The sequence below is a fragment of the Oryza sativa genome, chromosome 6, assembly GCF_034140825.1.
Source record: "Oryza sativa Japonica Group chromosome 6, ASM3414082v1".
Classification (NCBI taxonomy): Eukaryota; Viridiplantae; Streptophyta; class Magnoliopsida; order Poales; family Poaceae; genus Oryza; species Oryza sativa.
The window spans coordinates 31003780-31018477 of NC_089040.1; the positions used below are offsets into that span (position 1 = coordinate 31003780).

Here is a 14698-nt window from a genome sequence, read left to right on the forward strand (position 1 = left end):
ATGGCCGGCCACCACACGATCCGGCCGTCGAGCCAAAGAGTACAGCACTTAGCACGTGACCACCCCTTTTTCAATTTCTTTTCCACCACGCGATCTCGATGCGTCGTTCTAGCAGCAAGTAAAATAATCAAATTTCCTTTTTGTGTGTGATTAAAATAACCAAATTATCGTCGAATTGACCGGCAACACGAGCAGTCAAATTACTAAACCAGCCATTTTTTGTTTGATGGGAGAAATGAAGCAACCACTCCAACGGTAATTAAGTTAAGCCACACTCACACACCTAACCACATGACCGAACCGACAATCGCAGCAGGCAGCTTGGAATGATTAATAGATTAGCTCCAAACAAGTTGCTAAAGATTTAATCACACGCACTCGTAACAGAAAGTTCAAGTCGACACCTCAGCTAAGCTTAAGGCTTCGTTTTTTTAAAACTATAATTTTCTAATTGTTCGTTAGCATGTTTTTAAACTATTAAATATAGTATATTTTAAAAACTTTTTTATAAAAGTTTCTTTAAATAATTAAATAAACTTATTTTTAAAAAAATATAATAATCAGTACTAAATTATGTATGTGCTAATGATCTATCTTTTTTGTGTGGCGCTGATAAGTTAAATTAAGTTAGTAATTAACACAAGCCCTTAATGTGTACCCCGGTTTCCTCCCGTGTAGCTGTGCTCAGTGACAACGATGGCGCTGACACGGCGTCCTTCTTCATGCGCAACTCTGATGCGCTCTACTTTGAAAACCACCTGTTGGCGCTGGCCCACGGCAAAGTCGCTTCGGGTGGGGGAGCTATATTTCGTGATGTCAAAGGCGATGCTCGCTCAGCCACTGTCGAGCATCAACATGGGCAGGTTGGCTGTTCGTGCGAGTGTGGCACTTGCCGGTGAGAGGCCACAATGAGGTTCGTTTTAGGTAGAACCGACAGACGAGGTTCGTTGCGATAGAACTGGCAGACGACGACGACGACGCTGACTGCGGCTTTGCATATATGGTGGCATGTTGGGGAGGAGGAGGAGATTGGACAGGGAGACATGGGTCCATTGTATTTTTTTTTAAAAAAAATTAACCAGACCGTCACTGATACATGGGTCCCATAGTTTTTTTTAGTTTAAATGTCACGTCAAATGTTACATAGATGCCACATCAGCTGAAACAACCATCTAAACCATCTTGAGATCTTATTTTGGTTTTGGAAGTTGAGTAACGCGTCATTTAGGTATTGCGGTTTAAGGTTGAATTTGAAAGTCGACGACAAATTGAGTGAGCGACCTAAAGTGAGAACTTATTCCTTTCCCCTGCAATTGAAATGGGCCTAATTGTCGGTCACATACCGAGTAAATGGGCTTTTAAGCAGGCCTGGAGCATGGTTAGGCCCAATGGCCCATGGAACGAAACCCGCACACAGAAACAGAATGCAGTTCACCCCTGGCTGGCAGGCACACTCGCAGTCCCCACTCCAAAAGCCGGAGGAGGAGGAGGCGATTCACCGACATCCCGGAGCGGATCGCGGAGCGCGACCCCTCCTCCCTCCGCCACCGCCGCCGCCGCCGATCTACCTCCGCCGCCGCGCCCTCCCCTCGCCGGTCCGTCGATTTCAGCCCTGGCCGTGCTTGATTTCCGCCGATTGTGTGGGCAATCTCGTTTTAATCTCGTGCGTGTTTTTTTACTTACGATTTTGTTTTCGTTTTGGGGCCAGTGCGTGGCTGGTCTCGTGGATTTTGAGCTAGATTGGGCCGGGAATGGCGGGGGCTCGCGCGATGGCTTTCGTCGCGCTCTGCGCCCTCGCCGCCTTCCCTGTCGCCGTCACCGGAGGTGAGGAGTTTCGTTTTTTTCTTTCTTTCCAGCGTTTGTTTCTCTAGATGAGATGCTCAGATTAACACCTACAGTGATGCTGCTGCACTTTTATCTTGCTCCTTGTGGAATGTGGAAATTTTTGGCTTTCGATTGTCAGGCTAGGGTGAATTCGCGTTTTATGTGCATGTGTTGATCTGTCCGCAGCTCAGCTACTCTAATTTTTAACAGCTGCCAAATGCGACCGTATATTGAGAATATCTTGAAATTTAAGTGGAGACTGGAGAGCGGAAAATTTTTGTCATGCAATATCTGTTGATAGACATAATGTGATTACCATTCTCTCTGTCATGCATGGGAAACACTTGGTATTAATTGTATTTTTACTCGGTATCTTGTGTATAAAGTGATACAGTACATATTGAACTAGCTGTAGTAGTTTACACTTCACACGCAACATTTTAGATATACGTTACTGTGCTCTGGAAGTGACGGTTGATGACATTTGCACAATGGCTAGGAAGAGCCATTTGTGTCCATCAACATGGCTGTGTCATAAGTAAGCCTTTATAAATTGGGTATCCAAATGGTGCCTACATTGTTGTTTCACCAGGTGGATTGCATTTTACCCAGCCATCCGGCATTGCCTAGATAATTTAGTGAAAGCACCTACTGAATATTTGGCCTTACCAATTGATTATATGGGTCTACTAGACCTTTTTCTAGAACAGCATGCTCTGACAAGTTTTAGGGTCCATACCCGTCAGGCCATCACTGTTTCCAACGAGAACATGATATTTATAGGGAAAATAACTACTGGTGTCATCTTCGTAATGCCTAGGAACATTTTGCTGGAATTTCAGGCATATAATTTTATCCTAGACATAAGTGTTTGTTATACTCCACGCAATTTATAGTCTTCATGTTGCATCCCAGTGACATATGCTGACAAAGTTCAGGGTTTATATATATGCTCGCGTTTTCTTGTGTTCAGAGTTAAAGTTAATCAGTTTACTCAAACATATAGGATTCGTGTATGACCTGACCACATTACCTTATCATTACATTTTTTCTGTACGGCATTGCTTGCCATTTAGTTTTGGAAGCAATCAATTCTCTCAGTTTTTGAATATTGCTCTCACCTGTTAAGAAGATAATGTCCCTTCATCATTCTATTAAGTTCTCTGTTTAAAGTTTAACTTACTTTGGGGTTGGACTTGGAAGTGATTGATAAATAAACTTTACCCCTTCTGTTCACAATTTATACGCTTGTGTTAGCTTGTTAGGAACAATTTTCTCATGAAATGTTTCCTCATTATACCTAAGCCATCCAATCACCTTCTGGACACTCGTGATGGTTTTAGAGCATATCCCATCAAGTCATTCTAATAAGTGTTCCTGCTTTGTGCAGCCCAAGTGGACCCACTTTATTCTAGTAAACAGGTTTGAAGACTTATCCTTCATTTCTACATCTTTAATTGGTGTTATTGAAGCATGTTTTCTTACTGCCACAATTTTGTGATACTAGGTACTGGACTGGAGTAGTCAAGCCAACATTAAACTACAGAATTTCTCCTTAACTGAAGAAGGTGATAATTAGTGAACAATGACAGATCTATAATTCTATATGATTGCATCTACTAAGATCAATCCATTCAATGTGGGTGCTTTATTTCTCAATGCAGATGGACTTCAGCTGCTGGTAAGACCAGAAGAAGTAACTCACAGGGTAACTTTCTTCTACTTAAAGCCCTTGCAAATTAACTAGGGATATTCTAGCTTTTCTTGTATTACAATTCCGAACAGAAGTGTCCATCCTTTTTATGCCATTTCTTTTAGCATTACTACTTGTTTCCAAATGAGACCTTATGTTTCTTAAGCATTTTTTTATATTTCCTTACTACAGAAATTGCGGGAGAGAACCAGAATAAAGAAGAAGATTGAACCAGTACAGCAGGATGATGAAGCACTAGTTAAGCTTGAGAATGCTGGAATTGAACGTTCAAAAGCCGTTGATTCGGCTGTCCTTGGAAAATATAGCATATGGAGGCGTGAGAATGAAAATGAAAAAGCAGATTCAAAGGTTCGTCTGATGCGTGATCAAATGATCATGGCCAGAATATATTCTGTGCTTGCCAAATCCAGGGACAAGCTCGATCTTCATCAGGATCTACTTTCCAGGCTTAAGGAAAGCCAGCGCTCCCTTGGGGAAGCTACTGCTGATGCTGAACTTCCCAAGAGGTAATTTCTGTTTAAACTCTTCTTTAGGTCTTTTTTTTTCCTTTTTTTGCACTACTAATTTTTCTTACTTATTTGAAGTGCTTCTGAGAGAGTCAAAGTAATGGGCCAGTTACTAGCAAAAGCAAGAGATCAATTATATGATTGCAAGGCAATTACTCAGCGGTTAAGAGCGATGCTTCAGTCAGCTGATGAGCAGGTCAGGAGCTTAAAGAAGCAGAGCACCTTCCTAAGCCAGTTAGCGGCGAAGACAATCCCAAATGGCATCCATTGCCTGTCCATGCGGCTAACGATAGACTATTACCTTCTCTCCCCAGAGAAAAGAAAGTTTCCGAAGAGTGAGAACTTAGAAAATCCTGATCTTTATCACTATGCCCTTTTTTCGGACAATGTTTTGGCAGCTTCAGTTGTGGTGAACTCAACCATCATGAATGCAAAGGTAAGTGCAATCTAGAGTTCAATTTGGAATTGCAATTTCTTGGCAATGACTGAGAAACATGTATTCGGTAAAAACTGCTCATTTTTCTACCATGCAGGAGCCTGAGAAACATGTATTCCATCTTGTTACTGACAAGCTGAACTTTGGAGCAATGAACATGTGGTTTTTGTTGAATCCACCTGGAGATGCGACAATCCATGTTGAAAACGTGGATGACTTCAAATGGCTGAACTCTTCATATTGCCCTGTTCTGAAGCAGCTTGAATCTGTGGCCATGAAAGAGTACTATTTTAAGGCAGACCGTCCAAAAACTCTCTCTGCTGGTTCTTCTAATCTGAAATATAGGAACCCCAAATATCTTTCCATGCTCAACCATTTAAGATTCTACCTTCCTCAAGTGTATCCTAAGTTGAATAAGATCCTTTTCCTGGATGATGACATAGTTGTTCAGAAGGATTTGACAGGACTCTGGGAGGTTGATCTAAATGGGAATGTAAATGGTGCTGTGGAAACATGTGGGGAGAGTTTTCACCGTTTTGACAAGTACCTCAATTTTTCAAATCCAAATATTGCTCAGAACTTCGATCCTAATGCTTGTGGCTGGGCGTATGGAATGAATATGTTTGATTTGGAAGAATGGAAGAAGAAGGACATTACTGGCATTTATCACAAATGGCAGAACATGGTAAGTTGAAATAAGGTTTATATTACTGTTTCCATTTTTCTGTAGAAATTTCAATGGCAAATTTCTTTCGCTATAACATGCAATATTTCAGTTTCTGCAATTCCTATTATTTTCACTAGCAAATGTAGTATATGCAGTTCTGCACTAACAACAGTTCATGCACCCTCTTAGCTTCTAAAACTAGTAAAAGCATAATATGCACTTTGTGAGATGCACATTCTATATCACAAACAGTAGCATACAGTACTAAACAAATTCCACTACTGTGCTTCACACTTTGTTCTTTTTACAGAATGAAAACAGGCTGCTCTGGAAGCTTGGGACACTGCCGCCAGGTCTCCTAACATTCTACAAGTTAACACATCCCCTGGACAAATCATGGCATGTTCTTGGCTTAGGGTACAACCCATCCATCGAGCGCTCAGAAATAGATAACGCCGCCGTCATCCACTACAACGGGAACATGAAGCCATGGCTGGAGATTGCAATGTCGAAGTACCGACCATACTGGACAAAGTACATCAACTACGAGCACACCTATGTTCGTGGGTGCAAGATCAGTCAATAGGCTTTTTTTTTTCCTGGAGTGATTTCATTCTTTCAGTGATGAATAGCTAGTGGGACTTGGAACCAAGCCCCCTTGTTAGACTTCGATATAGTAGGAACAACAGTAATTCCATTGCATGTTCAGATGTTCTTTGTTCGTGTTGCTACTTGCTATAGGTATCTTATGTATGTAGTTGCCTCCCACATTCGTTTTCTAGCCCCCCTTTCCATTAGCCCTCTGTGGTATCTGTAACCATCTTTTCTTTTCTTCAGAAAAGAATGATGAACCCTGTGATTGTTCTCACCTGATAAATGAAATGTCTCAAAAGTTTGTGTGGCTAATGCTGTTCTTAGGCCTGTATGTTTTTGTGATTGTTCTCACCTGATAAATGAAATTCTGAAAAGTTTGTGTAGCTAATGTTGTTCTTAGGCCTGTGTTTTTAAAATAGATGGATTATCAGCTAATTGTAACACGTGTACAAGAGCTAATTGTAAATTTTAAGTGATACTCCACTATTGTACTCCGTACATCTGTACCCCCCCCCTCTCTCTCGCTCTCTAATGATTTGTGGTTTGTCCTTGCCCTTTCATTCGTAGATCAACGGCCAGGATCTATTACCAGATGCTGCTTCCCCACGCAAAAAATGCAAATACAGGTAACTGGAGGGACCTCATTGCAATTTGCCAGCCTCGTCGTCTCCAAAGTCCAAAAGCCCATGGGCTCCGCTCCCTCATCGGCGAGGCGCCGCCGCCGCCGCCGCAGCGGCGCTCCTCGACGGCACGCGCCCTCCACCTCCGCCTCACCGGATGGTTCGAGCGGTTCTTCATAGAGGATCCGACGGCGCCCTGCTCGTCGCGGCAGCAGCTGAGGTACCTTCTCCCCTCGTACTCCGCCCCCGGGCCAGCCTGAATACCTGTCTGAACTTCTGAAGTAGGAACATGCAATTTGTTGATATACCAATCTGAATAGGTTTTTGCATTGTCTCGGATTAACGTGCAATATGCCTTGAATCGATCGATCATGCAGTGCCCTTACAGCCATTGTGACAGTTTGTTGGCTTTGATCCGGTACTGATGTCTGTGGAGAGAGTGAGCGAGGGATTTGATCCATTTTTGAAGAGTTTGCTTGCCGGAAATTATACCTTGCTGATGTTTCAATCAGGCGCACACAAGGATCGTTTCAGGTCTGTTGCAATTCTGAACTGCTTATGCTTTTGCTTGATCTCTGAACTTCTCAATTAGGCATGGTACTATTTACTAAATCTAATTCATTTTACTAGCTTTCTCAAGACGATGTAGTTGTCACTTTTCAGTAGTAACACATGGAGACACACGATGGATTGATGGATTTAGTATTGCCACCACGAGTTGCATTTATCCATATGATTTGATTGCTGAACGATTTGCGTGTTACCACCATGAGGGCACATGTCCGTATGATTTGATTACTAAACCACATGGAGATTTTGACATTGTAACCGTCGGAGACATGCATCAACAGATTATGTATTGTGATATTCCGTGTCTGGTTTCAAGCAGGGCCACGGCCTACAAACCAATAGAAACCAGCTCTTAATCATAAGTACTATCACTTGTAAAGTAAAACGTGCTTTAAGAATCATGATATCTCTAACAGGGCAAGCAAATAATTAGGTGTTCAGGATTTCTACCAGACAAATGAGTTATGGAGTATGATGACCTCTCTAGTTGATCAAAACTTATTAACATACTAGTTAGTCCGTTAATCATTGATTTTCTTAATCGTTGGTCTTAGAAATTGATTAATTTTTACTTGTCTACTTGTCACATAAGTGTACTGCATAAACTATTCTCTTTATGTTGCTTATTTTCCTGGTTCGATCATCATAAAGTTGTCTCATGGTTTGGTTCTGTTCAGCAATCAAGAGTTTTACTGAACAAGGTCCAATCAAGAGTTTGCTTCTTCTGCATATGTGTAGAATGAAGGATCCCTTTAAACAATTAGTTTTTGATTGGTTACAATCTTTGTAATTTTTTCCTTTACGGTTTTCATGTCCTTTTGTATGATGTAAATATTATTCTTTTATAAAAGCTATACTGTTGGGCAAATGCCTGACAGTAATTCCCATAAAAAAAGGTCCAATAAATTTTTTTCAAGATAGACAGAAACATAAAAGATGTACATGTATCTAAATAGTCAAGATGCAAGTCTTGAGATGACTTTACAGCTGGCCACAATGGAATAGTTGGATACGTAACGTGAAGTGAAGTTCACTAGGGATAAGCTGGGTTTCCTTATGATTTATGAATCCCAAAATGTGATTTCTCTTGCTTCAAACAGCATACTGGTTCAGCATATTAGGAATGGGTAACCAAACCAGAAATTTCCAAAAGAATGAAATCCCCGTCACTTGGTTTTATCATCATTGATCATCCCTCCTTCAGGAATTTGTCTAGTTCTCTAGCTTTTTATTTGGAAGTATGTGCGTCTAGTTCCTTCGCCAGAAAGCGCTACAAATACACTTTGTACTAGGAGCTAATGATGCCAATTTGTTCGATGCACCATTTAGACAGGATGCAAACATATTACATGTAGGTTCCTATATTTTTTTTATCGGAAATATAGACTCCTATATTTGTTCCATGAAGCAAAACGAATGCAACCTGATCATGTATTTTTTCCAGTTGAACGTGAGCATGATATCATGGTGTCATAGCATGTCTTCTTCCTTCATTGAAAACTGTTTGGCTACTGTGCATATGTTGAGATTTGGTACTTCTATTGACCTTCTAAAATAAAAGAAATCTATGTTAAGGACACTGTCAAGATCAGTCTTTACACTAAAACCAGATATCTTGTGTTGATAGTTATTGTTCTTCATGAAACTAGTATCATTATAATATTGTCACATCTTGTGTTTTCACTAGAATTCTACTAGAAATGTTCTATATTTTTATTGTGCATATTGCACTATAGATGCCAAAACAACCTAGACAATCCTGACAACATATCTGTGCTCTGTGTACCACAAACTTCAGAGTCTTGTACTGCTCTGGCACTTTCATCGTTGCACAAATATTCCGAACTAGCTAATTCCCTCAACTTCCTTTTATTTGGTCACTTTCTTTTGATTTTTTCCTGCTCACAGTACTCTTTCCAATATCAATTCCAAGTTTTTATTCTGGATATGTTCTGTGGCTATGCTACACATTTTGAACTTGGGATGTTAAAGATGTCGTCCTTTCAACCAACCTAGTCAGAACCAGCTCACAGCATATTTTTGGTCAGGGTGCGCAGGTGATTGGTGTGCCCCCCTTCTTGGGTTCGTGTTGTTATGAAATAAGGCAGAGCTTCCGTCTTTGTTTTAAACTTTAAAAAAAGACGTTTCTTCCAAGAAAAAAAAAGATGTAGTGACTGCTTGCCGACAGGGAAGAGAGAGGTGAGTTTCAACAGGTTCCAGAAACCGGATTCGAGCACCACTAATTAGAATCTAGAACTGTAATTCCTAGTGTTGTTAAACATGATCCAATCAGTAAGTGGCATGGCATGCTATATATTTTAGGTGTCGACCAGGTTCCTTTATGTTCAGATTGATGGAGACACTCCCATGTTCTGTTTTACTCGCCAAATCCTTCTGCTGACAGCCTGACTGTGCATCTCCCACTATGTACAATTATCTCACTGGATGGTTGCTCTTCTTGGCAGATGAAAACGGCTGCCGATATATGCACTGCAAATAATTCAGGGACTGTGACCAACTGTATGCTTCAAAGTTCAAACTATGGAAAGTGAAGACATGGTCCGCTCATTCTGGGGGCCGCAGCTACAGATGTTTTCGCCGTGCGCACGTGTGCATGAACTTGTTCCCTTGGAGTTACATCACGCATTCATGCTGGCGCAGCTGTTGATTGACTCTGTGTTTTGTGGAGTCGAAACATTGATAGCCTGATTGATGTGGTCTCGCGGAACATTGCACATGCATCAATGAATCGCGGTTTGTGACACGCTGTTCATCAAGCAATGTGTGTGGGAACGCGGGTGCTTCAAATTCTCTGAACCACAAAATCTTCACTGTGAGGTACAACTACCACCTTTCCAATTCCTGAACCATATATATAGTGCATAACCTAATTATGCTGTGCTGCAAATTAAAAAGATTATGAGCTTATCAGTGATATTACCCCTGCTTGTGTTGTAGGATCGGAGTACATTGCATTCTGAAATGATTTGATGCCAGCACTGGAGGAGACTCCACTCCGGCTGTATCCTCTGTACGCATTCTTGGCTTGTGCTGCTACATGTCTTACACAGGGCATAAACATGTTCCTGTACTACCTGAAGCTTTAGATGATTGCCATCACATAAACAAATGAAGAAATCTCTGTTACTATACAGTAGTACATGAGAATCCATCAATTCAACCATGCATAGGTCACTCCCAAGCAAGGAGTGGCAAAATGATGGCGTGGTTATTCTTGGGAGCAGCATTAGAGGCAATTAGGGCATAAAACACTACTACTAAACAGCACATGATCACCACCATTTGGAAAAGGATGGGCATGGGGCCTACTCTAATGATCCTTTTTAGACCAACACGGCAGGTGTTTGTGTCTCTAGTGGTGCTAGGAGATGATAGAGCCTGGTTTAAGATACTGCCTAGTGATCTTGAGACATGTGCTGCTACTAATGCTTCATTAAAGGGTGAATACGGCCTGCAATTGCTGCAAACACACACCCAAACAACATACTCATTTTTTTTTGTTTTTCTTTTTTGCAGTGATCTATCTAGAGAAGACTAGCTGAACTAGGGGATGATGCACTGCAACCTACTGCCAAATATTTTATACGCTTGGAGCATATCTTTCAGTGATCACAAGAAGCTACGGAGTCTACCCTGTTCATCTGCTGGCCCATTGGAGGCAGGGGTTGCTACAAATGGAATCAACGGGGCCGATAAAGAACTAGACAAGTGAGTTTTTCCTCATCCATTATCTTTTGCCGATTGGTATGTGCATATTTAAATCACTTCATTATATACATACGACTATATATGATGCTGCACCAGGTACAAAAATTCACTATCCTTTTCCCCTTAATATATAATACCATCTAATTATTTTGTTATGCATGTTTCTTCTACTTCTTGATGAAATGAATAATTCTTTTTTGTTATGTATGAATTTTGTTGCATTTATTTATTTGTTGGGCATATGGGCTATAGTGAAACGTATACTAGCTAGTAGAGATGTACTCCTTCCGTCCCAAAAAAAGGCAAACCTTAGGTTTCCGTGTCCAACTTTAACTGTCCGTCTTATGTGAATTTTTTTTATAATTCGTATTTTCATTGTTATTAGATGATAAAACATGATTAATATTTTATGCGTGACTTGTCTTTTTAATTTTTTTCATAATTTTTTCAAATAAGACGGACGATCAAACGTTGGACACGAAAACCAGGGTTTTTCTTTTTTTTTGGGACGGAGGGAGTAGAATATACTAGTATATAGGAGAGGGAGAGAGACTGGTAGATGGACTGAGTTGAGTTGAGAGGTGAAGAGAGACTACAGAGGGAAGGGGGGGCATGCAAGCATGTGATGGTTGGCCCAGTTGCTATCAAGTCGAGCTTCTATTGCGCTTTCTTGTCAAGGGACAAGGGGTATCCCTATTGCATCTATTTGCTTGTAGAAACGGAACATTTTGTTTCCGGCTATCTGCTTGGAGCTGCAAAAAGCTACTGTTAACTATAGTGCAACCGGTACGACCGATATATATACACTACGCAGAGGCACCTCTCTCAGTCAGAGACAAGTACTTGGGGCATTTTTCTGAAAAAAAAAAGAGATCATCAGAGACACTAGAACTAATTAATTAATTGATGAGTAAATTAAAGGGCATGGCCTTTTGCGCGCTTTCTTTTTTCTTTCTATTTTACTCCTCTCCATCTTTCTCGTGGTTGCATTGGCAAAGTGGTATGAAACTTGAAGGACATGTCAGTAGTACAGCACTTGCCCTGTTTGTACATGGAGGTAGTATATATTACACATAATAAAGAATTCCAAATTGTTATACTCCTAACTTATAACTGACTAATAAGGATGTTTACAATATCATTAGTTTAAAAGTTATTTTTAAGTCCTCGAACAAAACCTTAAGTTAAACAAAATACCACTACCTACTATAGCAAACTCTGATACCAGTTGAGTTTTTTTTTATGGTAACTAAAGTACAAACCAATGCATGAATATTTATTAATTACGGATTGCTAATGTTTTTCTGTCGGAACTAAACAGACCATAATCTTAATGGAAAACAATTGCCTGCATTATATATCTAGACTTCTAACTAATATTTTTGACGGTTATTGTGGAATTAAGGTGTCAACTACCTAGAGGGCAGGGCAAAGGGGGATCACGCCTGACTTTATTATTTTCCGTTTAGTTCCTTAGCAATGCACGATGAGAACTACAATAATCATGCATCTTGCAAGAATTGGGCTTTCTTACAAATTGCTTGGAGGTAATGGTCTTTGGTTTGATAACGGGACTAGCATATGCATGCCTGTATTTGTATGACATAATTAAAACGATGGATTAATCTGCTTTTGTATTCTCTTTTGCAATATTCTCTCTTGTGCACAGATAGATTCAGTGGTGGTACAAGTGTTGTCAGGTTCATTCACACGTGATGCGATGTGTTAGGTCTTAATTCAAATCATCGTGTCGGGCCATCGTTTGAGCTGATCAGAGCAGCTTTCGTGAGTCAGTCAGTTAGGATAAATGATCAGCTTTCTAGTTAGTCACTACTCCTACTCACTAAATCAGCACAGATATTTCTCTTTTTTTCTATCACAAAGAAATTGCACCCGCTCACATCTGAGTACACATGCTTAGCTCAATTCTAAACTCCATGAACCTGACGAATTCCTACTAAAATGAACAGATATGGCCGGTATAAATTTGAGCACTAGAATTTGATTAGGTGGATAAAGCCATGCCCTGATCTTATAGCTCCACTGATCCAATTAATAAGGCCATTTTTAGGAGAGCTCTTACAGCTGGATCTACACTAAGAATTTGCAACTACCTCCTTGAATTCTCACCCTAGATTCTGACAATAGCTAAACAAGAAATGAACTATTAGCTACTGGCTTCTCCAAATTCTTACCAACTTACCATGGGGCTGTTCAGATTGATGCTATTTTCAACCATACTATTTTTTTAAAGTTGTAAAAAAAATGTCTACGTTTAGTTTGTTGCCAAATTTAGTAAATACATAAGAAATCCTGTCAAAATTTTGGAAATACCAAAATTTGTTAAGGTTTATTTTGGCTACAATGTGAACAAGCTCTATAGTTGTTTCTCGTAATCTTCGGCTCTCTAAATGGGGACTAATAAGAGTTGGTTATTCTCCTTGGTCAGCCCAAACTAATTATCAATGAGCGGCTTCTTTTTTAAGTCAAGAATTAATAGTTTGTATATTTAATCAATGGAGACAACCTTCCTGGGGCTGATTAGTTAGGTTATCTTTGATCAGTCGCTCTACAACTGTCTTCCCCCCAAAATCTTGCTGTACTTAAAAACAAGTACTCCTGCTAGCTGCATCCAATCAATCCATAGCAAGGAGAAGTGCGTCATGCATTCAAAAACCCAATGGCACACCTCTCTAGGCACCATCCTCTCACTTCAGGTTGCATGCATATGCTCCTCAAGTGAGACCCCCCAAACTCCAAAGCGAATGAGAGTTAGTTAAGCATAGGGATTTGGGCATTATGGCATTGCTTCTTTCTTCCCCTCTCCATGCATCTCTCTAGCTCCTTCTCTCCCTTCCTTTTCTTTCTTTCTCCTTCCTTTCATCCTTTGCCTTTGCATATGTATGTGTGCGTACACACACCAACGACACATACTACATGAACAGTGTACATACATACAACGCACATTCATGTGGTTTTGGATGGGGACAGAAAGGGACTGAAATGAGTGAAAGGGAGTAAAAGAAGAGTCAACTCGTGTATTGCACAGGGCTCGAGAGCAAAGGCCACAGCAAGTACTCAATTATTGGGACCTCACCCACATCACTGTCAATGTCAAATTTTAGGGTCCCTTTTAATCCCTTCTGTGCCCAACAACAAGAGAGAAAATAAATAAAATAAATCACCCTACATACTCTCCTTGCTTTCTTTCTGAGATTTTCTGCATATAGTTTTTGGAGCTAGCTACTCTACCTAGCAGCTGTAGTCGGTCTTTTTCCCTCCTATTAATTGCACGTGAAATCATATATATGTAGAATGTAATTTGATAAAGATGTTTGTAGGAGACAAATAGATAACCTGGCCCCTCATTTAGAAGACCAAACAGCTTAGAAGAATGCATAATTTTGTTCTTCTGTTTTTACCGCATTCTTTTTTGTTTAATTTGATATATATCCAAGGAAATTAAATAATTATTTTGACTGCAGGATGATGGATTTGTGCATGCTCCCCTAAAATATAAGGGTCAATAAAGGATTAAGCTAATATTTTTTTCCATTCGGCATAAGAGGAATTCAACGAAAAAAACATTAGTCAATATTGGAGGGGAGAATAATTAAATCTGAGAAAAGAAAAGGTTTTAGACACCACTATATATATATACCCCACTTTAAGCCACTAGCTAGCACATAAGCTTTCAGCTGCAAAGTTCACTGGAATGTCGCACATAAAATCTCTTATCATGAGGAGTTAAATAAACTGCATATGTTGCTCATCTCACACGAAATGAATATGAAGTGTACATATATTATTTTCTCCTTTTCCATTGGATCTGAATGACCCACGGTGACTGTAGTTGAATGTTGAGCACTGTTCATATGTGCACTATGGAAAAGTTAGGCAACCTTCTTGTCACGGTGGCCTTTAATTTGGTGCCGTTATGTGGAAAACTGGATTATTCTTTGACCACATACAAAGCGAATCTGAAAAAAACTAACAACATATTAATTCTTTCCCTTTGTACAGGGGGATTTCAAGAAA

General features: G+C 40.1%; 1 protein-coding gene and 1 long non-coding RNA gene across 2 annotated transcripts; both read left to right on the forward strand.

Annotated features, from left to right (window-relative positions):
- Positions 1-1446: 1446 nt before the first annotated feature.
- Positions 1447-6053, forward strand: LOC9269982 (polygalacturonate 4-alpha-galacturonosyltransferase). The gene is made up of 9 exons (XM_015785457.3): positions 1447-1595; positions 1709-1824; positions 3215-3246; positions 3332-3392; positions 3489-3532; positions 3710-4044; positions 4123-4480; positions 4578-5165; positions 5458-6053. Exons 2-9 carry the CDS (start codon positions 1752-1754, stop codon positions 5731-5733), a joined length of 1767 nt encoding a protein of 588 aa, XP_015640943.1. The 5' UTR covers positions 1447-1595; positions 1709-1751; the 3' UTR covers positions 5734-6053.
- Positions 6054-6387: 334 nt separating this feature from the next.
- LOC107281220 (uncharacterized) lies at positions 6388-14473 on the forward strand. The gene is made up of 6 exons (XR_001546574.3): positions 6388-6581; positions 6739-6895; positions 9397-9769; positions 9890-9962; positions 10469-10660; positions 14146-14473. It is a non-coding gene; the product is annotated as an uncharacterized lncRNA (long non-coding RNA).
- Positions 14474-14698: the final 225 nt, after the last annotated feature.